At 35.1% G+C, this 26,416-nt stretch overlaps 1 protein-coding gene across 2 annotated transcripts in view; it reads right to left on the bottom strand.

Annotated features, from left to right (window-relative positions):
- Positions 1-392: 392 nt before the first annotated feature.
- SESN3 (sestrin 3) overlaps positions 393-26,416 on the bottom strand; it is a 73,673-nt gene continuing 47,649 nt past the window's right edge. For both annotated transcript variants that reach the window (XM_082339970.1, XM_082339969.1), the window contains 8 exons: positions 24,053-24,250; positions 22,404-22,586; positions 20,171-20,407; positions 19,480-19,654; positions 13,762-13,880; positions 12,744-12,934; positions 10,495-10,639; positions 393-8,418 (listed from right to left, as the gene is read on the bottom strand). In XM_082339970.1, the coding sequence (XP_082196096.1) occupies positions 8,332-8,418; positions 10,495-10,639; positions 12,744-12,934; positions 13,762-13,880; positions 19,480-19,654; positions 20,171-20,407; positions 22,404-22,586; positions 24,053-24,250 (1,335 nt within the window). In that variant the 3' untranslated portion in view covers positions 393-8,331. The remainder of the gene's footprint in view (positions 8,419-10,494; positions 10,640-12,743; positions 12,935-13,761; positions 13,881-19,479; positions 19,655-20,170; positions 20,408-22,403; positions 22,587-24,052; positions 24,251-26,416) is intronic.

Raw genomic sequence — 26,416 nt, forward strand, 5'->3', positions numbered from 1 at the left:
AGTAGAATGTGAAAAACGAGCTTTGAATTCAAGCTCTGACCCCAGGTTCAATGCCCCTTTCCTCATTCTACCTTACTATTTTTGGTTAATAAGAGATAATAGTGAAACTAATTTGCCTATTGCTGAGATCACAATGGACATTTTCAAAGGTAACAATAACTGTACGTTTTGCACAACTTACACTATTGCAGTATTCCATTAATGCAGTATCAAGTGATTGTAAGAAATATCCCAAGAAAACTGTGGGTCACGAAGAAATAAGGGGAAAACAATGACTCTTACAATGCTGATGTCTTTCAGAATGCCTGTCCAATAATTTAAGCAGAAACAAACCTAGGAAAGAATGCTACTCCAATATTAATTTAAATATATATACATAAAAGCAAACAGTGTTCAGTTTTGCCAATTTTATTGAACCAATAAAATTCCTACTAATAACAATGAAATAAATTTCTGCAAGTATAAATGTGATACAGTTTAACAAAACCCATTGTTCTGTACCTATAAATAGATTTTCAAAATGTCATAAAAAGTGCAGTTATGAATTGTTAACATGTTAATACACAGTTCCTTTATTTCAAATGTGTTTGCCTTGACTCACCAACAGTTCCTTCTGCATCTGTTCAAATAATATTACCCATCCCTCCAAAAAAAAAAAAAGAGGCATTAAAGCACTAGAATATTACACAAAAACTGATCCATTTAGGTCAGCTTTAGTCAGAACTGTAGAATCAGCAACATAAGAAAAATAAAACCTAGTTATACATACAAAAAGCTTTCATGGGTTCTATAATCTTCTTAACTGCTGACTTATGTGGAGGGCATAATAGTTGAAAAGGCTTATATGGTTAACTAACTTAGACTATATCTACAGCAGGGTCTGATTTGCCAGAACAAGTTTAAAGTGGCTGTTTAGCAAGTTTGCTATTTTCAGAATTGAAACTATAAATGTAAGACCGCCATTTGACACTGAAAATTGTGTGAATCCTAAATTGCATCAATGATCTATTTGATAAAAGCTTATTCTAATTGAAAACCTTATATAGTAAGAGACTGATAGATATATAGCAGTCTTAAAGATCACGTCATCCGCCTCACGTTAGTCCAAAGTCACGTGCTTCGTAAAAAAAAACTTACAGTAACAAAGCACAGGACTACAAAGGCAAAACATCACAGCTTCTGATTACATGGAATAAAAAGTACCAAGGAACGCAAAAGATAACTCTGTATTAATACTGATGAATTAAAGAACTATAACAGACGTTTCACAGCATGCTACATATATCACTCACAACTTAAGGATAAAATGATGTCTAAAATTGAAAGATAAGAAGTTGGCAATCTGATTTCATGTGCAATTCAGCTACAGAGTCTTAATATATACATTCATGATGTAGCTGCTCTGCAAAATCAGGTTAAAAAAAAAAAGAGATTTCAAGTTCAAATCCTATTTCATAAGCTAAAGGATACATCCAGTTCTTCCATGACCAGGAAAGTTATTTTCAGGTTTGAAGGAGCTAATCCAAGTAGCAAGGCCATGTTCCAAGTTGACCTGACAGGGTTCTTTGTAACCTTGCTCCAACTGTGCATGTGGCTGTGAGTATTCTATTAGCATGGAGAAGATGCCAAACTGGCTTGTGGTTTGCTTTCTGTGTCTATCTTATCAGATTGAAAAGAGTAAATGTGAGGAGAAAGAGGAAGGGAAAAATTGCATTTTCTTTCCAGGGAAGATATATGGATGTAAAAGAAATTATCTGCAGTAGATATAGAGTTGGGATGACTTTCTTTCCTTGATGAACAAGGGTACCATTTAACGCTTACCCTTTATTTTAGCGAACCAGTGAAATTCAGAAAGGAGAGGACAGTCTCAACATTACGAAGGAAATTTCTTGGCTACCCAACTGATACATTTCCTTTATCCTACCTTTTGATCCTTCCTTATCAGATTTGGGAGTCAGTTGACAATTTGTAATGACCAACTCGAGAAAGAGACGTATAATCAGTTTCATTCAGTAAGTGTCATAATGCATATACTTAAGCTAATCAGCATTCATAAACAATATTTTAACATTAAAGACTAGAGAGTGTCTCTCCTTTTGATATTCTTTCTGTTAAAATTATACATTCATTTTTAAGAGGTTAAACTCAGGGGTGCAAGAAAATAGACTGTTTTAGCAAATTTACATACCAAAAATTACATTTATCATATTTAGACTTACTAACGTTTGATGCTGTCCTATGAGCTGTAAAATGGGGTGTTTGTTCTAATGGCTATTTTATAGTATGCATTTTATTATTTCAAAGATTTCCACAAGCATTGAAAAGAATCAGATATGCATCCCCCCACCCACCGCCCCCAAATTCCTTCTGTTTTCAACTCTGGACTTCATGGTGGTGCAGTCATAGTTAATTTAAAGCTAGAATGAACACTTCATGACATATGATTTAATAAAAACCATCCTTTCAGTCTCCATCATTCAAGTCTCATTTCTTAACTGGGCATCTATTCATTTCTGGGCCCTTAAAGGAATTGACTAGACTCTGTTATCAGGTTGGGTTGTTCATGAACGGGCATGGAAGGCCATCCAAATACCACTGTAGATCATAATAATCTGTACTTTCAAACAAGGGGGGTTTGTCTTCAGGTCAGACAAGCGTCTGTAGATAAACATGCCCCACGTTAGAAGCCTGACAGTGTTCATCTATGGACCACACTGAGCAGGCACTGGCTATAGAGGAAGAACTGCTGCTTCTTCCTCTTCTGTGCGTTTCCTGTTCCTCAATGATACTGTCTGGATATACCGGAAGTGCAGCCATGGTTATACGGACTACAAAGGCAGTGCATTCCCTTTTCATCCCGTAGCTCATTTTCCCCCATGAGAATAGGGTAGGAATAGGGGTTAGAAGCTTAGTCTAACCTAGGGAAGCTTGATCAAACCATTATGTAGCCAATTTTATGGCATTTTATCTATATTATAAATCAAATGGTCTTCTGTGATCCAATGGGACCACCTAAACATCCTTTATCATATGTCCTTCTATTGGAAATGTGTTTTAAGGCCCAAATGACACCAATAAAACAAATGTCTGAAACACCACCCATTCGTATGCCAGAAACTTCCTGTTCCATTGATAGGTTACAGATCAATCTGGATTGCTGGAGAATTTTCACTTTACATTCAAATAACTTGCACTAACCAAATATAGATCCAGGTTAAGATGGCAATTCAATCACTTTAAAATCCTGCTAAATGCTAAATTCTGCATGGTAGAAATAGTTCAATTTCTGTATCATGTATAAATATAAAGATTCCTACTTTGATAGAAGGCAAAAATCTTCTATGATTTATTTAAAATATGGAAGTAGTATTACTGAACAACGGAGAGTGAATCCATGAAAAGGTTGGATACTCTGAGTTTATAGGCTCTTTGGGGATGAGGTAGAGGAGAGCAAGATATTTTGGCAGCTGGGAAAGGGTAGAACAGTATGGGATGGACGAGATTACACGTGGTGCTGCATTAGATCTGGTAGGGTGTCTAGGGCAAAGGTTAGCCAAGATATAGCTAGATGGTAGAGGGATTTCGAGGGAGTTGGGACAAGTCCTATTCCTCATGGATGGAGAAAAAGTAACTGGGGAAAGTAAATGCTGGTGACGATCAGCAGGTGGCTGGTGGTGTTTCATTTGGATTGTGAAAAGGCGCTCAGACCAAGATGGGCTGAGGGGAGGGAAAGAGAGCGAGCGTGGTAGAGGTCGAGGCACTTGGAGAAAGAGAAAGCAGGCGGGAAAGGACGGGCTGAATGTAGGCAGAAGCTTCCACAATAGGAAGTGCTCCTTTAGATTAGGTGTGTGATGCTGAGGGCAGTCACGCTCTTAGAATTATGGTCCATGTGTTCTTTGAAAGACCCTTCCTCACAGGGTTCTGCCTTGACAGGTACCTCTACCTCTATGATCCATTTCACCCCAGACATTTTTGTTCTAGGTCTCACCTGAGCGGATACTACTAACGAAGCCAAATTAGCATGGAAGTAATCTACACATACAGGGGGCACTGAAGTTCTGTTGACTGAGATGAATACATTCATGTTACAGTACTGTTTTAAGGAAAGATTATTTGATTCTCAGTCTCCAGAGGGATATAATCGGGAAACATAGTTTATAATTATGGCCACCTAGAATAGGTTCTGACTATGAAATTCGGTAACTTAAAACTCGATCTGAATAGAGGAGCCATATACCTTTCAGTTTGCTGTTGAATTTGCTGTTAGCAAATTTCCTGTACTATTTATATAACATTATTGTTGCATAATTTTCACTTCATGCAAGACCGTCTATTTGCATAAAAGAAGAAAAAGTCCCCTTAGATAAAGAGAAGAGTTTAAGGTCTTGCTTTCCAGAGGAATGATTTAGAATTGTCTTTAAAACACAACATAAAACAAAACAAAAACCTCATTTTACTAGCACAGTGCAAATCATTTTTATAATATGCACTGAAATTTTTTTTTCCCTGACGAATTGTCCTTAGAGTTTAAAAGAATCTTACCATCATATATGCATGCGCTCTGCATGAAAGTGGTGAACTATTTTTAAGTACAGATCTTTAATTGTTCGTTGATAATTTCATTTTGCTTCATTTGTGGCATAAAGATCTAAGATTTTGGATTTAAAAACTCTATGAGGTGGGAAAAAAAGTTGCTCAGGAATAATGTTAACTAGTTGTTAGAAGCATTTAAAAATTTTAAGGGACTTAATTAATTAATTTTGTATTGGGGTATATTTGTTTTACAATGTTGTGTTAGTTTCTACTGTACAGCGAAATGAAGTAGAGTTCCCTGTGCTATACAGCAGGTTCTCATTAGTTATCTATTTTACACATATTAGTTAGTGTATATAGGTCAATCCCAATTTAAGGGACTTTATAATACAATTTAAATAGGGGCTCTGGTTCAAATACGATTTTGACATAAAGCTGACATCGAGTTTTCTGTTCTAAGACAGTCCTGTGTTGCTCTGTCACTATTATTTGGGTTTAAAGTCATAATTACAGGCCAAGGCCATGCCCCAGATTCCACACTAGCCATTCTTTATTTTAAAAAGTCCCCAAATGGGACAAAGATTCTTCCTGAGACTGAGATAGTATCCTTAGCTCAAAAATAATAAGTTGTCCCGTCTCAAAAGCCTGTTTTCCTCTAATTATCACAAGTCCATCTGAGGAAGCCTCATCAGAAGGCTCCAAGGAGGCACCTGCCTGGCCACTCCCGCAGTCAAGGGATTGGGTTCAAGATTTACTTTCAGAGAGGAGAGTAGTTGGATTTTCCTAAGGTGATCTGAGAAATTGAGAGTTATAACTGGAAGTGGGAAAACTTGAAATTCAAAAGTAAACGGCTATCCACCAAGCATATACATCAGTGGATTATTAGACTATTTTGAAAATAATAAGCAACGGAGTTAGAGACTTCCCATTCACGTGTGCTTTTCTCACGCACACCTGCACATCTCAGTTTGGCACAATGAGAGCCCAAGGGGTGGGTTAGCAGATCGTATAGTCACATCAATACACCAATTGAACCAGATATCTCTTTTAAAAATATCACATTTTAATATAAAAAGCTATACTATAAATTACTACATAGTAAATTCAATACTCTGAAAAAATACCACCCTGGAAAACCGCATCAGAATTTCAAGTTTGCATTAGCTGAAGTTCACAGCAAACTCGCTGTACAATGGATTTCACAACCTGGAAGGCTGTGCGTGCCGCATCTTGGCAGGTGCTTTGGCACCTTCAAAGTCAACTTTTCTAAGCTGATTCAGTGAGGTTCATAAATATATTGTTTTGTTTTTGTTTCTAGTTCCAAGTCAACTGATTTTCCTGATTAGTGATGAGACAGATCGATGCTGAGCTAGTAAGAAACCTTGCTAGGAAAGAGATCTAGTAAAGGCACTAATATTTCCATAACCCAACTCCAACTACCTACATTTCCGGGGGGTTGGGGGGAACACAAAAAACAAAAATTAAGTGGCCTTTTTAGTTACTTAAACCTTGTTTCCCCTTTTGGTCTAAAGCTCATATGGTGTTCTGTGAGAATTTCTCCTCCTTTTCAATATATAAAAATCATTTTTTATCCTGTAATACAGGTCACCTGCACAAAAACATAGAGATATTAACTGAAAGAATGCTAGTAAAAAAAAAAAAAAGAAAAAAAAAGTCAAGAGTAAAGGATATCCTCAACTTGAAAGTTCTAAAATTAGGGAAGTCAAATGGACATGCATGTTGTCATTCGTATTTTGCCATTCCCCTAAAGACTTTCTTCGTGGTTAACACATATCTATATAATGTGATATGGCATAAAATCAACATATTGTATATGCAATAAACAAAACAGACTAGATCTGACATGAGTTCTTTGAATAATCTCTTTAAATAAACCACCCTGTCTTAAAAAAAATTAGCAGTTTTTTTCCTCAAGTGGAAGATTTCAAACAAAATCCTGGAATCTAAAAATGCAGAACTATCTCATATTCATAGGTTTACAGTCATCTTTCTATTTTCTTATCTAGAACAAAGCCTAAAAGAAAGCAACCTAATGGATTGTACCAGAAAAGGATGATAAATGGAAGGGGAAAATGATTGAACAGAACACTAGTCCACAATTCTTTCATGAGAGAAAAAAAGTAAATCCTAGATAACAAGTAAGTCTAAGATGAAATCTTTGTGGGAACTCTAACGGAAAATTTTAACTATCTTATTCACTATGAAAAAATGGATCTGTTTTAAAACAATTAGCATGTTTGTGTAAAATTCAAGTCACCCTTAGTTAACCAAAAAGTGTTTAAGCAGTGCAGTCGTGTCCTACTGGATAGCTGTAAGCATCTCTTTAGGCACTTCACTGGTTCATTAACATAATATAAATTAAAGCTATAAACACATAACGTTGTGCTCTGTGAAGATAATCTAATCAAGTAACATAAACCAATGCAAAAATGTGACTTTTGGGATGCTTTTTCTTCCCTTAAGACTTGAGATCTTTTTTTAACCAGTTGTCCAAAGAGATTTTTCTGGGGAAGGGGATGCTTTGGCATTATGAAAGGAACATTGTTCAACCCCAGGAAGGCAAAAGCCTTGGGCGATAAAGAAATCTGAACCAAATTTCTTTATGGCTCTCTGTTAAAAGGACACTTCTGCAGTGACATAATAGGGGGAAAGTCTGTTGAGTATTTTTTTTAACATATTGCACTCTTTTGTTGTTGTCGTTCAATCACATTAATGCATAGAAACACAATTTTTACCCTTGAATAATAAACTGTTTAACCTATCATAAGAAAAACCATGGAAAATAAGTTCTAAAAGCCTAGCAGGGAAAAATATAGGTATATTAACCTTCCTCCGCTTACTGCAATATAGAAAACACTATGAGAAAAGAAAAATGTGCAAAGAAAATTTTTGGTCAGTCTTATGTGGGTACATGTTTATATGTGCCAACTAAATGAACTGCAAGTAGCCCTGCAAGCACTGATTATTTCTGATGACTGAGGATTACTGTCAGTGATAGAAAGGATTGTGCATAATTCCACTTTTAATATATACATCTGATATGGAAAACGGAAACTTCTGTTTCAGAAGAGAAAGAAACTAGCTGAATTTGGCATTTCAGTAGCATGCTATAGAATTCATCATGATCAATTTCACATTAAATTATGGACAATGGCTGTATCACATTTCATGTTATCGCCAATAGCAGTTAAAAAAAACAAACAAATAAACAAACAAAAAAAAAATAAACAGTGCCTGACAAATAATCTCCTGGGGACACAGATGAGTGTCCTGTGAGCAGCTTAGTTCAACAGCGCATGCTTCTCCTCCACCAGATTTAGGACACAACATTAAAATTCTAGAATGGCCAGAGGAGGTCATTCATTGCTGAATTCCAATATCTGAAAAACAATTGCTCGAGCAGATTGTAAGCGCTTTTCCATATTATAAAAAAAAAAAAAAAGGAAAGAACAAAAATACACATACACACAAACCCCAAAGCACTGAAGTTAAGCATTAACAAACCAGGTTCATGATTTATGATCAGTATCCAAAAACCCAACTATAAACAATGCCAAGTAGTGCTCCTCAGTATTATTTTTGCAATTGTTAGTCATGTTAAGCATCAAGAAAAAGAAAATAACATCATTGCACATTACAGCCGCCCCCAAAAAAACGGCTAAAACTTTGACACTAGAGAATTGAATAATGTTTGATGCTACATCACAAACAGCTTCTGATGTATATCCTATGTGAAAAGGTCTTTACACATATATGACATTTTCCCTGGATGATGCTTCAGGTCAAATGCCGAGTTATGGCACGAAGAGCATAGAGAAGCTCAGCTTGCATCCGTGCTTCCATTAGAAGTAAATTTACGTGAACCTAGAAATGAAAGTGTTACCAATTTAGTGACCATTATAAACAACTGAAAAAACTTTAATTTTTTTTTTCATATATCAGACATTCACAAATGTTTTTCATGGGTATTACAGACACATATACAAACACACATGCCTGGGCATATTTATGCATGTACATGATGTAATACTCATAAGAAAACTGCATTTATAAAAAAAAGTGAGCAGTAAAAATGACCCCTAAAGTCTTAAAAACGTCCAATAATTTTGTTAGGGTAGATGTTATGTAAAGCCAGTCAATCTTTTGGGTTATAAAATAAAACTAATTTTTACAAATCACAATTTTCCTACAAATTACACGTTCTTCCAGTTGTAAAATTTTATATGGCTAAAACTCAGCCCCACGTTTCTTATAGCCTATGCTTATTCCTTGGAGAGCTTTTAAAAACATTTCTTACTATTTACAGGCATACCTCGTTTTATCACGCTTTGCTTTATGGCACTTTACAGATACTGTGTTTTTTACAAACTGAAGGTTTGTGGCAACGCTGCGTCAAGCAAGTCTATGGGCGTCATTTTTCCAACAGCGTTTACTCGCTTTGTGTCTCTGTGTCATATTTGGGAATCCTCACAACATTTCAAACCCTCCACCAGCAAAAAGATTATGACTCACTGAAGGTTCAAATGATGGTTAGCACTTTTTAGTGATAAAGTATTTTTTTAAATTAAGGTAGGTATACTGTTTTTTAAGACATAATGCTATTATACACTTAATAGACTACAATATAGTGTAAACATAACTTTTATATGCACTGGGAAATCAAAAATTCATGTGACTCCCTTTATTGTGATATTCACTTTAGTGCAGTGGTCTGGAACCAAACCCATAATATCTTTGAGGTATGCCTGTACTTGGGAGATATTGAAGTGAAAATGTGAAGCCTAAAGCAGTTTGGAATTAGTGTCTGGTACTCAGATATGCATAGCTTGCCTAGAGTCTTTCAGATACAGCTGTGAACAAGCACCTAACTTTTCTGGGGGGGGGGGTTACAGCTCATCCGATAGGTTAAATTATATACCCACATATTTTCAAAATTTTTACAAAGAAATATGTTGTGACATATTTAGATTATTTTGATATCTTTCTATAGGTTAGATGTATTGTTGGATCTATTCTCTTGATGAGTAAGGAGAATTTCTAGATACCACCTAGTAAAGGGAGAAAATCTAATGCAAACATATAAGCAGAGCATAGCGATCCATCTCGGAGAGATGCTGGAGGCAAATAGGTATTTATTTATCTGACGTGTGATCGGCTCTAAGACTTCAAGAAAGTCTGCTAGGGATTGAGGTCATAACGTTCTTTATCAAAGTCATATGGTTATTGAGTGAATATTAGGACCCTAAAAAGGTTTTCTTACTCTCAAGCTTAGAAACTGTGATATAAATGGAAGATTCGTGGACTTTAAGGTCAAAGACCTAGGATTTATAGCCATACTTATACTGTACTAGTATATTGGTAAAGATCCTTAACATTTATTAGGTCTTAAATAAGGATTCCTATATATTTCAATCCAAAGAAATATCCTCATATAATAACATATTTGGCTCAAAAGATCCAAATCCATTATATTGTCAAAATACCAAATTACCAAATTGGAATGAGAAACCCTTGTTCTAAGAGGGTAACTGTAATGGCTAGAGTGAAAGAATCTTTAAATGGATATGCCTTCTGGGCATACAATAATATACAATTATAGCTCACACAACATCTCTGAAGGTTTGATTTTTACTAGTAGGATGGTGGACAGTTTCCCAAATATACTTTTAAAATATCAATATTCAGATCCAATCTTTCAAAGGTCAATGCTAAACTTTTACTTTATACAGCACACTGGACAAAACACATAACCAAAATTTAGTTAATACTCAATAAAACCTAATTTAAAATCACTGAAAGAAAAACAGATGGCCAGATGATGCCACTTCCATTTCTTTGATGGAGCTAATTTATTAATATTTTCATGTATAATTTTTTCATAATCATTACTTCTTATATTGAATATTGGTCTACGGTAAAAGGTTTAGTCACGAAACATACCTTTTCTGAGTGTTTGAACTGACGCCAGTAACTATCATACATGCGCTTGGTAGTCCTCTCAGGATAGCAGGTCACTGTCTTAATGTAAACCTTCAGGCTTCGTTCAAGTAATTGATTAACTTCTCCATAATCATAGTCATCATACCTATAAGCAATATGACAACAAGATTTAGAATGACAGAATCAAAATTTCTGATTTCTAAAATTATACCAAGACACAATAATTACCTAGTAATTAAATACCAAAAGCTCATTCATTAATTCACCTAACAAATAGTTACTGAGTGTCTAATTATGTGCCACCATGTTACTCCCCTAGGCACTGGTGATACACAAATGAACAAAATAGACAAAAATCACTGGACCCGTGGAATTTAAATTCTACTGGAGAAAAAAGAAAGAAATGAAAAAGAAAACCATATAATGTATCAGATAGTGATAACTGCTATGGAGAGTAAATGCAACTGGAGGCTGGGAGGGGAATTGTGATTTTAGATAGAGTGGGCAGGAAGGCTTCTCTGAGATGCTGACATTTGAGCCCTAACGCAGGAGTCTAAGGCTTCCCATTTCAAGGAAGAGAGGATAATCAATTGCATCCAATGCTACTGACTAGTCAAAGAAGATGCTACTGAGAACTGACCACGGCAAGGAGCTATGCAGAGGTCATGGACAACCTCAGTAAGAGCAGCTTTGTTGACGTAACAGGAGTAAAAGCCTGATACTGCAGTCGGTTCACAAGAGAATGGGAGATGAGAAAATGGTGAGAGTAGACATACAAAGCTTTTTCAAAGAAGATTTGCTGTGCATGGGAGCAGAAACATGAGGCAACAGCCAGAGGGAAAAGAAGGATGAAGAAAAGATTTTTTTTTTTGAGATGATGAGAGAAAAAATAGCATGTTTATATACTGATGGGAAAGATCTGATTAAGAGAGTAAAGTTGATTATGCAGGAGGGAGAAGGGAGAATTGCTAGAACAGGGATCTTTTGAAGATGAGAGGAGATGGGATTCTATGCCCAAGAGCATAGGAGTGTAGACAGTTCATCCATAATATGAGAGAAGAAAGAGCAAACAGGCACAGAGGCAGATACAAGGGTAAATGTAGGAGTGGGAGCTTGTGGGATTTCTCTTCTATAGTTTCTGTTACTTTCTAACCCAAACATAATGCTTAGTTTAAAAAAAAAAAAGCCTCCAGGATTTTATATAAACTTTATTGAGTAGCATCTAACAGAGAAATATAATCACCATAATATTTGTTATTTATTGTCTTGAATATAATAAATATTTATTGCAACTGAATTAAAATCTATTAGTGTTTCTTTTTCTTAATTAGGTTGGTATAATATCTGATTTAAAGTGTGATGATTCTTTCTAGAATGGTAAATGGGCAAATAGCAGATTTATTATTTACCATTGTAATAGTGTCCTTTAGGTGGACTATTTCATTATTAGTTGATTTTTCAGGAAATTTGGGATTTTTAAAAAAGTTATAGAAACCACGTTGCTTAACAAATTGAATTTTAATTCCATTCCATAAAGGTTTTCTGATACTATATCAGAAAGGATATAGTATAGAGTCAACTGAATGTATTCATTCAGTTGACTGAAGGGGATTTTCCCTTTCTGCAAATCCCTCTCCATAAAAGTCTTCAAAACCCAGCTCAAAAAGGATGTTCTCCAAAAGAGCTTTCCTGATTAGACCATTCAGTCTCATTCACTCATTGACTCCCTGTCCTCTCAATTCTAATTTTCTAAATTTAGAGACCACTAATTTATATTGACTTAAGTTTCATTTCAGTGTTCTTATGTGAGCTTATGTGAGCTTTATGAGGGAGGACTCTACCCTAGTTTTATTTATGCCTTAATTACCATTCCTCCAAAAACTAACCAATCAACCAGCCAGCACTTCTTATTGCTATCTAAAGGGACATAATATATACATTTTTAAATGCCCAGTTCGTCCAGTAAGGATTCTCATACTGAGTGATTCTCTCCTATCCCCAATGATTACTGATATTCTTTTCCCTCCTTAGTAGATTCTAACTACTATAGTTATATATGCATGTTAAGATTCGTAGCAGTTAAACAAAGAAAAATGCTTTTCTATAAGACAGAATTAATTTTTAAAAATCTGAAGTCCACATGTAATATTTTCTCCCCAGAAGCATATACTCCTCAATGGGATAGAAGTAAGACACATGCCAGAGTTTTCACTTAGAAACAAATAAAACTGTCTCCATGATGACCATACCTGATTCCGAACATACAGTGAACGTAGTTAAATAAAGCTCTGCGCAGCATGGTTGTGTCAACATCCTCATGGGTGGCCATAGTGTTATAGGTGAGATTGTAGACCATGCGGAACTTCTCATCAAGAAGATGTCCAATGTCAGAATAAAGTCTGTTCACCAGGGAGAACCCATGATTTTCCCAGGTATAGTCCTAAAAAAATAAAATGTATCTCCAATTACAAAATGGTCACTCTCCATTTAAAGTCTATGTTTTTAAGTATAACTACTGAAGCAAGTAAGTGGAGATATTTCAAAGTCCGTAATTCTTTCACTAATTCCAAGTTTGTAGCTTTACCAAGAACGCTTCCCATCAGTTTGTAGATGGGAGTGCTGTGCTGTTTCCTCGGTGGGTCCAGGGTTTGGCACACTGGTGATGAACTCTGGTTACCTCCTGTGGTCAAGTACTGTGCAAACTATGCCCTCATTTGGAAGGACCCCAGAAGACCTTGGAATATTCCTATGTGACTAAACCTACTCAGTGACACAGATGGTTAGCAGATCATATGAAGCAAGCACGGAGAAGTCTGTCTTTATTCACACTCATACTCTTTTTATGAACCACATCACTACTATGGCTCTTTTCTAGGGCTGGGGAGGGGGTGGCCCTTAAGCCTGTAGCTACTGATGTATATGATCTTATTACAAAATGCCTTTTTATTATAAATGTGAACATATCACTCGATTTCCTCCCTGCCCTCTCCAAAAAAGGACATTATACAACTATCATGTAATAATGCAAGTAACTGAATAAAGTAGTTTCCTTTTGCCTTCTAAGGGGGTTAATGTTGAAATAATAATCCATCAACTGGGACATCCAATTAGACAAGGCCAAAAACTAGGTTAAATAAAGTTATTTACAGATTCTATCGAAATGCTCTATTAATTTATTTAGAAGTCAATTTATTTACATTTCAACATTTCACAATTAAAATGACAGTATCTCTTCTCCAGTTTCTCTGAATTAAAGGCATCTCATACCTGAGCTCGGAATGTTGGCAAATGCTCCTCTCCTCGTCTGGCAAAGTCTTCATACCCAAAACCAGGGTCTTCAATATATCGGGAGACATCAGATGTTATAATCATGTCATCCTCAAAATCTAAGGACAATAATGAACAATCTAGTGTTAAGGAAACCATACCGAGTTAGAACAAATGAATCAGCTTCATTTTCCTCCACTTTTTCGCTTAGCTTTTCCATGGCTTTCCAAAGTGACAATATTGACTACATGGCTTAAATTCACATAAAACATCTTTAGCTGAAGTTTTGAATACAATTTCATTACCAAATATTGGCAATCGTAACATTCAGCTGTAGTCACCCAGGCAAAAAATTGACTAAATATCTAAATAGTAGTAGTCAAGGATCAATACAAGTGTTTTACTTATGTAGAAAAGGAAGATAGCACAGGCCTTTGAATATAAAGCTTAAAAAATTTTTTGATCTCTCCAGGGGATGAAGTAGGATGTGGGGAAAGAGAAGGGATGAAGGTGAAAGACCACTTAAAATTGAGTTTAATGTTAAGATGAATTTTATTAAAATTAGATGGTGTTTCATCTGGATGTATTCACAGTGAAAATTAGTTCAATAGAGTTCATTTTTAGCTTACAAAGAGGCATCCAGGGAGAACTGGTAAGGGCTCACAACAGGGAGGAAAGTAGACTTTTGGGTACCACTATTATTCCCTTAGTGGATTTGGGTGCTAGTTAAACAGGAAGGATCAGTTTGTGTGTAAAGTTCATTAAGTTTTACACCTAAGATACATGCGCTTTTCTGCGTATATGAAAACAACAAGGTATACAACATATGAAGTAAACAATGTGCTTCTGAGACTGTGATTAGAATATTATCAAAATGGCATTCAGAAAGACAGAAGACTATAATAATATTTTAAGACAGTTGACTTCTGTATAGTTGATAATATTAAAAATTTACCACTGAAAAATTGTAAATGCCCAATGCGTGTTAATTTGGTTTAAAGATAATTCTTTTTTAACTTACTTTTTTTTTCCTAGGTTACTCTGTCTTTATAATTACTCTTTTTCTGATTTCAAACACTAAAAGGGAATGAACGACCTTTATTTACTACCTTCTACTCTAGAAAATGAATACATATTTTTCAAAATAAAACACTAGTTTCTTCCACATAAAGAACAGTATTTTCCTAATAAGTGTTTTAATTAATATTAAATAAATTTAACATTTAATAAATAAATAAATATGAAATAATAGTAATGAAACAATTTTGTGGCATAATAAAAAGTTATAATCCTCAAGTGGACAGTCTTGAGAAGCTTAAAATACAAGTGCAATTACAGTAATTCATCTGAAAGACCTAATAGACTAGTAGTACCTGAATTATCTTTAATCTTTGCTATTCATGAAAATCCTAGCAATTATTCTTTTCTCACGAGTTTTGACCCTTCCTTAGTTCCCTTAGCATGGACTAATTAGGGTGCTTAATATAGGCAGGAAAGCTCAAGTGCCCAGGCTACCCAACCTAGGAAACAGCTTATTAAAATCTTACGTAACTTATTACACATAAAGAGAAGAAACTAGCATTTGTTGAGTACTTACAATATACCAGATACTATGCTATGTACTTAATATCTATTTTTTCATTGTTTCATTAATATGAAAAGAAATATATACTTAAGAAATAAATATATACTTAAGAAATATATACTTAAGAAATATACTTAAGAAATAATATGAAAATAAATATATACTTAAGAAATAAAACTAACTGTAAGTTACTAATACCATTATCAGTACTGAGTGTCAGAAACGAATACAGTGTGGGTTAGTTTAAGATGATGTGGGAAACTTGTAAACATTAAACTACTTAAACTGATCTGAAGCTTTTAGGTGACTTGCAGTTCTCCGAAGAGAAAGCTCAGGCTTCTTCCCACCCAACCCCACAACCACTGCCCTGTCTCCTTGTGCTCCAGCCTCTGTTCAGATAAATAGGAACACTTAAAAAATGGTGTTTTCAATGCATTATCTCTTAACATGTATGGACGAGGTTATGCTTTCCTTAATTCAGTCCATCACATAATAAATATAAATGAAGCCAAAAATGTAAAATGTAGTAGCAATCACTGAGGTTGCTATGAAAACTAGGAGTCTTGTGGGTTAAACCAAGACCAGTGAGTGATAAATAAGTTCTATAAAATAGTTCCTCTCTTGAAGTGATCTGCCCCCCCCTACTGTACAACCAGGTGGTCTCATTTGGCAGACATCGATCCTGGGGTTGACTATTACACAGCTGGCTCCTTTGACTTTGCTCTTAGCTTTTGTTTTGCTCATATATATTTCTAAGTTGTCATAGGAACTTTAAACATTTTAAAATAAACAATAAAGAGTAAAACCAAACATGATAGAATTTATCCTACAAATAATATCCATCTATTCATTTTCAAATTAGGAGTCAGTCAAGATCTGTTTTCTAGACAATTTTGTCCATAGAAGGAAATGTACAAAGTTCTCTCAAACTACAAATATTTTTTTCCTAAATTTACCTTAAGAACTTAAATTAAAAAAAAAAAATGTGTCTGATCGACAAATCTAAAACTCTAATCTTAATTCTATCTAAACAAATATTTCAAACTCTGGACTCAAAATATTATTTTACATATTATCTGCATTCTTCTGCTCCTAAGATGTGGCTACTAATATACTACAGAAAATACTATGTTACAGTAATGGAACACCATTCGAACTTGGAAAAAAAAAATAACAATAAAAGCTAGTTAACTCTGTTATCAAGCTACCGAATTCTCCCCTTGTAGAACACTTTAAACATTTATTTTCTCCAAGAGGTTTGAAAAACTATTCTTAGAATCTCTGCATGGAATCTGAAATGCTTTTATCACACTGATCAAACCAAGAAACTTGTTATAGGGAAAAATTAATTTCTATTTCCATTTTAAAACGTAGTAAGTCTATAAAAATAACTCAATTAGCCACATACTGAGTCATTTTTCTATTATCTTTGTGTGACCAGCAAATTTAGTACTGGGAATGGTGAAGAGTTAATAATGAAACAATTTTTCCTTGAATAATTTATAAATGATGCAGCCTTTTCTGTTAAAATCAGAACATAATTTTCGGCTAGGGTCTAAGACTTGCTGGTCAAAATTCACTATAGAAGCTAGAAGTCCTTGCTCAAGGGTCCAAGAAAGTAAAGACTGGGATTCTAAAATATATTTTCAGTACTAAAAAAAAAAACCTAAAAGAAATAAAACATTTATATGTCCTTTAAGCTCTAATGGTCTTAGAGAAGCTTTAAAAAATTAATGTCTATGCCATGTTTCACCGCTATTCAGCTCCAAGTATTTTCTAACCATTGTAACTTTTTCTTTCACTCTGTGCTATTTAGAAGTATACTGCTTAATTTCTAAACACTTGAGAAGTTTCCAGTTATTTTTGTTACTGATTTCTAGCTTACTTCCATTATAGTCAAAAGTTATGATCCATGAAATTTTAATCTCAAAATTTGTTGATATTTGTTTTATTAACCGTATATGGTTGACATTGGGAAATTTTCTATGTGCACTTGAAAAAATGGTATATGTTACAGTTTGGGATATAGTGTTTTATACATGTCAAGTAGCTAAAGTGTGCTAAATAAGTTAAATACTCTCTGGATTTTTGCCTACTTACTCTTTCAGTTATAAAGAGATGTATATTAAAATTTTTCATACATACACACAAAAATTAATGTCTAAAAGCGAATAGATATTACTAACCTTAATACAATTACATTTTAAAATATTGGTTTACCTAGAAGGCTCATTACTTTCCTTTGTCCCATTTGTTTTCCCTGGATGATTTTTATAAATAACCCTTTTGATTTTAACTCCCACATATATGCTGATAACTTCCAAAACTTTATCTTGAGCTTAAAACCCTCTCCTGCTCAACGCTTGCTGCTCCAAGTGTGGTTTGCTGACCAGCAGCACAGGCATCACTTAGAGACGTGATAGAAATGAGGCTTCTCAGGTCCTGGCCCAGATGGACCAAATACAAATCTGCATTTCAACAAGATTCCTCAGTGACTCAATTGCACATTAAAGTTTGAGAAGCACTGTACTAGATGTATCCAGACTGGAAGCTTTAGAGACATTGCAACTCAACATGTCCAAAATAGGGCAGGTTACGTGCTCTGTAAGGTTAGAAAGGTCATCATGATAAGGCTTCTGCCTACCTAATCAGCTTCCTCCTCACATTACCTATCTCGTGAGTTACGTCCTAATGCAGAACCACTTGCTTCTGCACCTACCATCCTGTTTCCTTACCACCGTGCCGTGGCTCAGGCAGGTATGCTGTTCACCACCAACTCCCCATCCCCCAGCCACCGTCAGACTCCCTTGCACTCCAGTCTCTAAGATTTAGCTTCGAGCCAAGCAGCTGGAGGAAGTCCTCCTCTAGGACCCCTTCTGTCCACACTCCTCCCCCACCACGACTGGGTCCATATACCCTTCACATTCTGCCATGTATTGTAATTATTTCTTTCTCTCCCACTAGCAAGGAGAGCCCCCCAGAGGGCAGGAATCATGCCTTATTTAGCCTGGAAACCTTAGTACCTACCACCCTGCTGAGATTACATAGGGTACAATAAATGTTTGTAGTATGAATAGTAAATCAATAACCAAAACAATAAGCTTCTTTATATTTGGCATTTCCTGCTGGTTAGAAGCTCTGAGAAATTATTACTAAATATACTCAATTTGGTAGATAAAATCTTTCATAAAAAAAAATCATCGGGGAAATGATAAAAGGGGTTCTTGTTCTTCCTGGTAAAACTTCTGAGAGCTATTGGTCAACGCCATATTTAACAAACAAGTCATGGCCAAATCAATTACCTTCAGGATTTATGAGACTGACTAGCTTTATGACTAGTCATTTTGAAGCCCTCTTTTAAACCAAGGGAACTCTAAAAATAAATGTTATGTAGATTGATGACTTTGAAGGGTTTAAGCTTTCAAAGTCTATTGAGTCTATGCTATTTTAATAACATTTACTATGTGGTGTTCAATATCTTTTTTAGTCATAATTGGAAAGTTTCCCTCCTATTTCAAAGTCTCTCAGGGTATTAGGAAAAAAATGTGTTTTTAAGACTAGAGCAAAGAAGCCTAGCTTTTAATACAGAATGAATTCCTCCAAATTCAACCTAAGAAAATGACCTAAATAATATATTCTTATAAAATTCCAAAGGTTTCTCCAAAGAAATGCAAATGCAAGTGCAGTGTAATTTTAGAACTAATCTGGAAAAAAGTGGCAGTGTGAGAACAATCCTCCCACATAACTCCCCACCCACAAAAAAGGCAGAGATATTTCTTACAAATGACATCTGTCGAAACAGAATTATACTTATTAAAAAAAATTACAAAAGTAGGATGGATTAAATATTCCTATCTAACCTTATAAGCAACTGGTCTGCTCTGAAAAACATTTTATCCAGGATAGAATATGAACTACAAAACTGAAGTACCTCTCAACTGAATCTGAAATATATTCAAAGATACACCAACATAAGAGGGGAAGCAATGGCATCAGGGTCAGGTAGAGGAGAACTAAATGAAAGGAACATGGTAGTAAAATCATTTCGACATATCCATATGGAAAATACTGAAGGTGGTCTGTCAGGGTTCTAAGAACAACTAAAAGGCAAAGACAGTGAAATAAAAAAGCACCTGAATGAGGAAATGAATGAAAAGTATCTCCAGAGACCACAAAAAGACTTTCTTTCTTCTCCTTCTCAAAGCGAGTGGTCATTTCTTCCTGAGATGCCTCTTCATCTTCCCTTTCTTCTTGAAGCCTTTTCATTCTTTCCATTAAGGCCTCTAGCTCACTTAGAGAATCGACGATCTGGAGCCAGAGAAGATAATATTGGGTGTTATTAATATTAAAAGTTGTTCCAGTCAGTGTCTCCATCTCCCAATGTCACCTTATGCATAGTGGCACTAGCAGAGTTATTAAGTTCCTAAGTGGGTTTTCCAGGAACTCCAAAGAAAATCATATGACAAAATCAAACATTTTCAGAAGTGTAGTGTTTTTGCTTCAGCTATAAATACAGAAAGGTTATATGAATGGATTTATTTAATCTAGAATTCTAGAATTTGGTATATGTTAAATTACATTATCACTTGTTTTGAAAATTGAGGCAGCCTTATGATTTGTAATATGATTTGTAATCTATTTGCTTTAAAAGTTTCCTTAAGACAATTCAGAACTTCAGGTACAGGTTAAATTTTTACAGTAATAAAAATTATATGAAATATTTCAAGTACATAATATCCTGTTTAATCAGATAAATTCTCTAGATATTTTTAACGTAGCAAGTTAAAAGGCAAAGTAGTAAAGAAAACAGTTAAGAAAACTAACCCCAAAGTTGCTGCCTGTTAGAGATGCATTCTCTATGTTGTTGTCATTAGCGAGATCACACACACAGAAATTGTTGACTGATATTAGCCTGAATCCATTGGAGATTTCTGGATCTCTTTCTGGATTGATGCCACTACCAAAAACAAAGCTTGCCAAAGCATGATAATGTGCCAGTAGGACCACAGCATGTACCAGTTCGGGCAGAGACCAATTATTTTCTCCAGTTTTGACAAGTTTCTGAAATGAGAAAGCAAATCAGAGTAAAAGTGAAAATCATAGAATGCTACAAAGCAATTTTAGAAAGTATGGAAAATCTATAAAATTTCACATGTCCATTTATAATACTTAAAATTCCCTTTAAAAATGTTCCATATATTAAAGATACAGCTTTGCTCAGACAATGTTACATTAAACCTATCAAACCTAACAGCAGAAGTACATCGTGGCTTCTCTGAAATTCCTTATATATACAATGCAACTTCTGCTTCCAAAGCACTTTTACATATTATGCTATTTCAATAAGGTATTTTAGAGAATCCAAGAACACTGAAGCTACTTTAAGTAGGGAAGGGACTTTAAAGATTCTCTAGCAAAATCATTCATTTTAAGGTTTTGAGGTAGAGACGCTACCTTAAAAATCACATAAACATTTACTCAGTAAGTTAACTTTTAGTTATCTTCTCTGACGGAGGAAGAACCTATAGCAGATGAGAGAAACTGTAGAATACTAGCTCACATTTGAAAGGACATAAAGAATATCAAAGCACTTTTTTATATGCTATTTTACTGGCTCCTCCAGGTGAATGATGGAATCATAAGTGAAGCCATTAAAAGTAGTAATCCCTCCAATACCAATTCCAGCTGTTAATCCGTCAGGGATCCTCTCCCATCCATCTCTGTCTATCTGTCTGTCTGTCTCTTTCTCAGCGCGTGTGGATGCGTGGGGATATGTCCTGCTGTGCCTTCACCCCCCCCACACCCCCACAAATGTAAAACTTTCATTTGTTTCACTTCACAGCTAAAACCCAAAACCAAAAAACTGCTTTTGCCTTACTCCCCATTATTTAACTATATACAAATTTAATATATTACCAAAAGATCAGGGGAAAAAAAGGGAAAATCAATCATATTCTACCACTTTAATGTAACTTTTACATATCTTCTTTTATTTTCATAAGTAGTAGTATATAATCCGAGTATACCTACATTGTTCTCTGCTTTTCAAACTTTTTGAAAAGTGCGATGTTCATGAAGCATGGGCTATATTGTAGCCCAGAACTACATCTCCATTCCCTTACATGTTCAAATTGCTATAACTTTGTTCATATTTTTGTAAACAATCCCTAATAGATAATAAAAGTCTGAGAGTACGCATACTGACAAAAGCTAAGTTTGGTTTAACTGGGCAAACAACTAACAAAACGAGGAAAAAACAAAACCAAACAAAACCAAACCAAGGACATTTCTATGCATTAGAAGCAGGGATTTTAAATACCTAAGGCTTCTACTGATAATGATTTAGATGATGACTCCTACTTATTGAATAGTGAACAAGTGCCAAGGACAGTGCTAAGCATATTATACAACAACCTCACCCCGGAGGCCTTTCACAGACACTCCTTTTGAAGGGCAAATGCTCCAGTCAATCACAGTTCTCTTTTTTTATCTAAGTTCTAGTTTCTAGAGGCATGTAAGCATACACACACCAGTTGGCAAATCATTTTTATTTGCAAAACCATTTTTTCAAAATCTTAAAATTATGAAATGTTAGAACTAGAAAAGAGTTTAGAACTCATTTAACCTAGGCCCCTCATTTTATAGAAGGGTGAACTACCCAGGCCCACAGAAGTTAACTTACTAAAGGTCACAAACTTGTGGGTAACAGAGTTAAGAGACTAGAACCCAGGTATCTTATCCTGCTAGTGTATTTTCTTTGTTCTACCTACTGCTTGAAAATAGGAATCAACTTTTCTTATAGCTACTCGCTAAAGCGCTAGTACAAGCTAATTACTGATTACTTGAAGAGAAATATTCATTTACATTTAAATTAAACCCACTGACTTTCTAAATTTATCTTTCCTACACATATTAATACACTATTTTTTTATTTTTCAAGTTCCTAATATGCAAGTATTTAAAATTAAGTCTTAGGTAAAATACTTAACTAAAAAATTAACTCTTAGTGAGAATCGTTAGTAAACTATTTTTTTTCCCCAAAAGAAACACTCGGTACCTGAATGTGCTCTTTTGTGATCAGCCAGGGTCGGTGTGCTAACAGCTTGTTTATTTCATTAAGATTTTTCAGTCTTTGTGGTACATATTCCAAACCATTCAACCACTCAGCAATACCTCCTGTCTTTAAAAATTCATCCACATGCATGTTTATTAAGTAAGAACACTGATGTCTAGCTGCAGCCTAAAACACAAAGAAAAAAGTTAGTGGATAAAGTAGTCATGGTATGGTCTTATTCTACTATTACTAAGCCAATCACTGAGATAGAGTTAATTTTTATAGCTAATAATTCTTTTCTTACAGAATCCTCTTCCTAAAACTTTCATCACAATGCTGTCATAGATTCTTGAATCAATATATAAAGCTGATACTTTATATAAGCAAATGTCACAGGAAGCCAATTACTTCCCATCCAGAAGTGGTACGGGTCAACCTAGAACCCATTTTCTATTTATGTTAAGGAAATACATGTTCATTTCATTATGGTAAATGATATCAACTGTATTCTACTTAAAACACAACAAAATCTCATTAACTTGTACTGTACCAATTCAGAATGTATGGTAATTTGAGTATTTCTCGTACTCCCTTTGAGGTAACTGTGAATCAGCCTTATCTGTGCCCATCCTCCTATCGAGATGAAACTGAAGCTCACTGAACCTTTGTTTCATTTGCAAGCCAGAATCAGCCTTGATAAGTTGGTAAATCCATGCAAAACAGCCTTTTCACCTCTCATTTCCTCAGGGCTGCTTCTCAATTAAACAGTATTGTTTTATTCTATTTTCTACATCTTATTTCTCTCTTCATTGGTGACCATTCTAAGTTGGCTTTTGGCCTCACTGTCATCAAAACCTTAAGCTGAGTAATCTTTGTCAAGTTCATCATTTAACAAAACACAGGATGCAGCCCTTTTTTGTTGTTTAAGACTTCAGTGAGAGCATAAACAAATTAAACTGGATAAAAACGAACTCTTGGCTGGCTCTGCTCACTCTGCCAGCTCAGCAGTTCCACTAACCTCTCCAAATATATAGCACTTGCATCTTGTCTTCTTCTTCTTTTCTCCAGCAACAGTCCAACTGTAGCACTGCTTCTACCCTTCTTACTCCTGCTACCTATCATCCCAATTTATAATTCTCCCCACCCCCCCAAACATTAACTAGCTAACTAGTTTGTACCAAGTATTAAACTTAGAAGTATTAGAGTTCACTGAAGAATTCTTCTCTTATCCAGAGCCTCCTTTGGTGCTGGCTAATACTTTCCTCTTATTTAGCCAAATTAGTGATGTTCATCTTGTAAAGAATGACTAAAATGGCACGAACAACCTGTTTTATATATTAATAATAAAAGAAAGCTCTCAGGAGCAAAAACAAAACTTGTGGGCTACTAGAGATATTACTTTGGACCCTACAAGCATCTTTAATCATAAGAGATTAAACATGGAAAATGACTTTACTAATAATTAAATGAGAAACATTCAGTACATTAAGTGGCTTAAAGCATTCAAAATGTATCCAATGGACTTGGGATCCAAAAGCCCACAGGCTTTTTCAGTTCTTATTTCTACCTAATTATACTTAGCTGTGCACACACATATAATACTAGGAGGGAGAGGGACCAAGTAAGGATGATGTCACGTGAACACAGCGCACCATGATGGCGATGTAGTGCCGGTGCGGTAGAGGAAGGGGGCCGTCCATGCGCAGCATGTAGAACTGGCTCCTCAGGAAGGACTCCAGGTACTGCGTGTGCAGACTCATGACCTGGGTGATGTTGTCCAGGCGACCGGATGTAGAGTATTCTTCCACAAGAAAGTTAGTACGTTCATCCACTGTGTTGGCTTGGGCAACCTTCCAATCAAGAAACAAAACAATAGCATGATTTTTGTAAACACACCCTTGGTTTACATACCTTATGCCACGACTGGAGCAATGAATGTTCTTTTTATATGAACAGACACTGAAATTAGGTAGTTGCTCATATTAGAAACAGAAATGAAAAAGAAAGCCCATGCATTTTTGGCTCTGGGACCACAATTTATTAAACAACAAATGTCAAATTATCAAACATTATACACACAGCTATGAAATTGGAGAAAAGAAGCTCCCATCTGCTTTGCCAGGCACATAAGGCAAAATTGGGGAGGCAAAAGCACTGGCATCTGATTACATATATTTACAATTTTATCTCAATAGCTTATGGAGATACTTAATCATTAATCACTATATCTGAAGACAAGTATTTTCAGACTGATCCTTTGCTTGTTTTCATTATTCAACATAAAAAAACCTTTCTGCAGTCTTTTTAGGGACAAAGAAAAATATGATAATTTGTAGGAAAGTGTTAATTGAAAAATTAATAAGGACACTAGAATTCCTATTTTGAGCCTATCATATTAATTACTAAAAACAAGGTAAATTACTACAATGAACATGCTGCATTGGAGAGAATCAAAAGAGCTTTCTCAAAAATAGATTATTTACATATAGCTTTATAAACAGTGACAGCTCGGGCGTGATACCAAGAATTGGCTACGAAGGTGTTAAGAGCGTATTAGCACCTCTTAGAAGGACCCTGCTCTGTGGGAATTAATGGACATCAGATGTGTATTTCTCAGATTGGTTCATTATTTATTGGTATTTTAGAATTAGAGTTCTAGACCTAAGAAGAATGTGTCCCTTATTTTAGATAAGGAAACAGACTCAAGATTAAATTCAACTCATACAGCTATTTAATAGCAGAGACTGGTCTAAAATCTAATCTAAAGTCCAGACTCATGGTCTTTCCAAAGATCCACACTGCTCTTAAGAAATTCTGTTTACTTTTCAGGGCTGGCTTCACAGTCTCTTCTGAAAATAAGTACAAATTATACAAAGACACTACTGACTGAGGAAAATTTAATCCCAAAGGAAATGTAATGTTTAAAAAGTGTAAGTTGTGAGGAAATGTTAATTACAATGGTGTAAAAAAGAGGCAATTCCACTTTGGATCATTATAAAACCAAATATATTTCCATTTGCCCATTTCCTCCCATTTTGTCAACTACAGGGAACCAAGATGATAAAAATATGATAGGATCAAGATAAACTACATATAATTAGGGACAGAATATTTGTTGTTTTTGTTTTGTTTTCCAGCAGCAGATTCTTCTGTTTAACTGATGCCTAAAATACATTAATAGATTCACATGATGCAACAGAGCCTGAAAACAGCAGCTGCTTCTGCAAACCAGATTGTCTTCAAATACATACTGTGTAAATGGCTGTGTTTCAGGAAGTCTTTATATATATATGAGGCAATCACTCCGCTAAGAGCAGCCCTGTGTTCTATGAGGGAAATAGGACAAGCACAGCAGTTTCTCTAATGCATGGTCACCACCTAGATCAGCCACAGTCACTGAGCTCCTGAAACATTACTGTTAACTTTGGAGTTTCATGTAAATGGTAAGGTCACTAAAAAGGCAAATGAACATGATGGAATTGCTGACTCTGGCAATGGCCTGGCATGTATTATTATTCAAATTCTACTCATCCCTTCTTTTAAGCGTTGCCTGAAACATAATAGGTACTCTATAGATAGGTGTTGACTAATTTCTGAACAATAAAGGAATAATGCTGGTGCTTTAAGATAAATGATATCTTTGCAGCCAATAGTAAATCAGTATATATAACCATAGTTAATATGAATTAATAACTCCTTGAAGCAGAGAAAAACTCATTTAGTGGTCCTTAAACTTTTCTTAGCCCAAGTATAACTTAGCGGCATCTAGGAATCTACAGGTCCTAAACATTGCTGTGATCTTTCATAGAGATATATACCCATTAAATAGGTACACAAATCTTGTATTGATTATAATCTCCTTTGTGTCATTTTACATCCTTTCTTTCAACATTTACCATCTTAACTTCCCACCCTCATCAAAAGTGCAGCTTGGAGTGGAGATTCTGTGACATTCTGTCCCACCAGAGACTTAGAACCAAATGAAAAGATTGACTGCTAGTGATATAATATCATGT

This window comes from Balaenoptera borealis (genome assembly GCF_965194805.1).
Source record: "Balaenoptera borealis genome assembly, chromosome: 11".
In the NCBI taxonomy this organism is placed as follows: domain Eukaryota; kingdom Metazoa; phylum Chordata; class Mammalia; order Artiodactyla; family Balaenopteridae; genus Balaenoptera; species Balaenoptera borealis.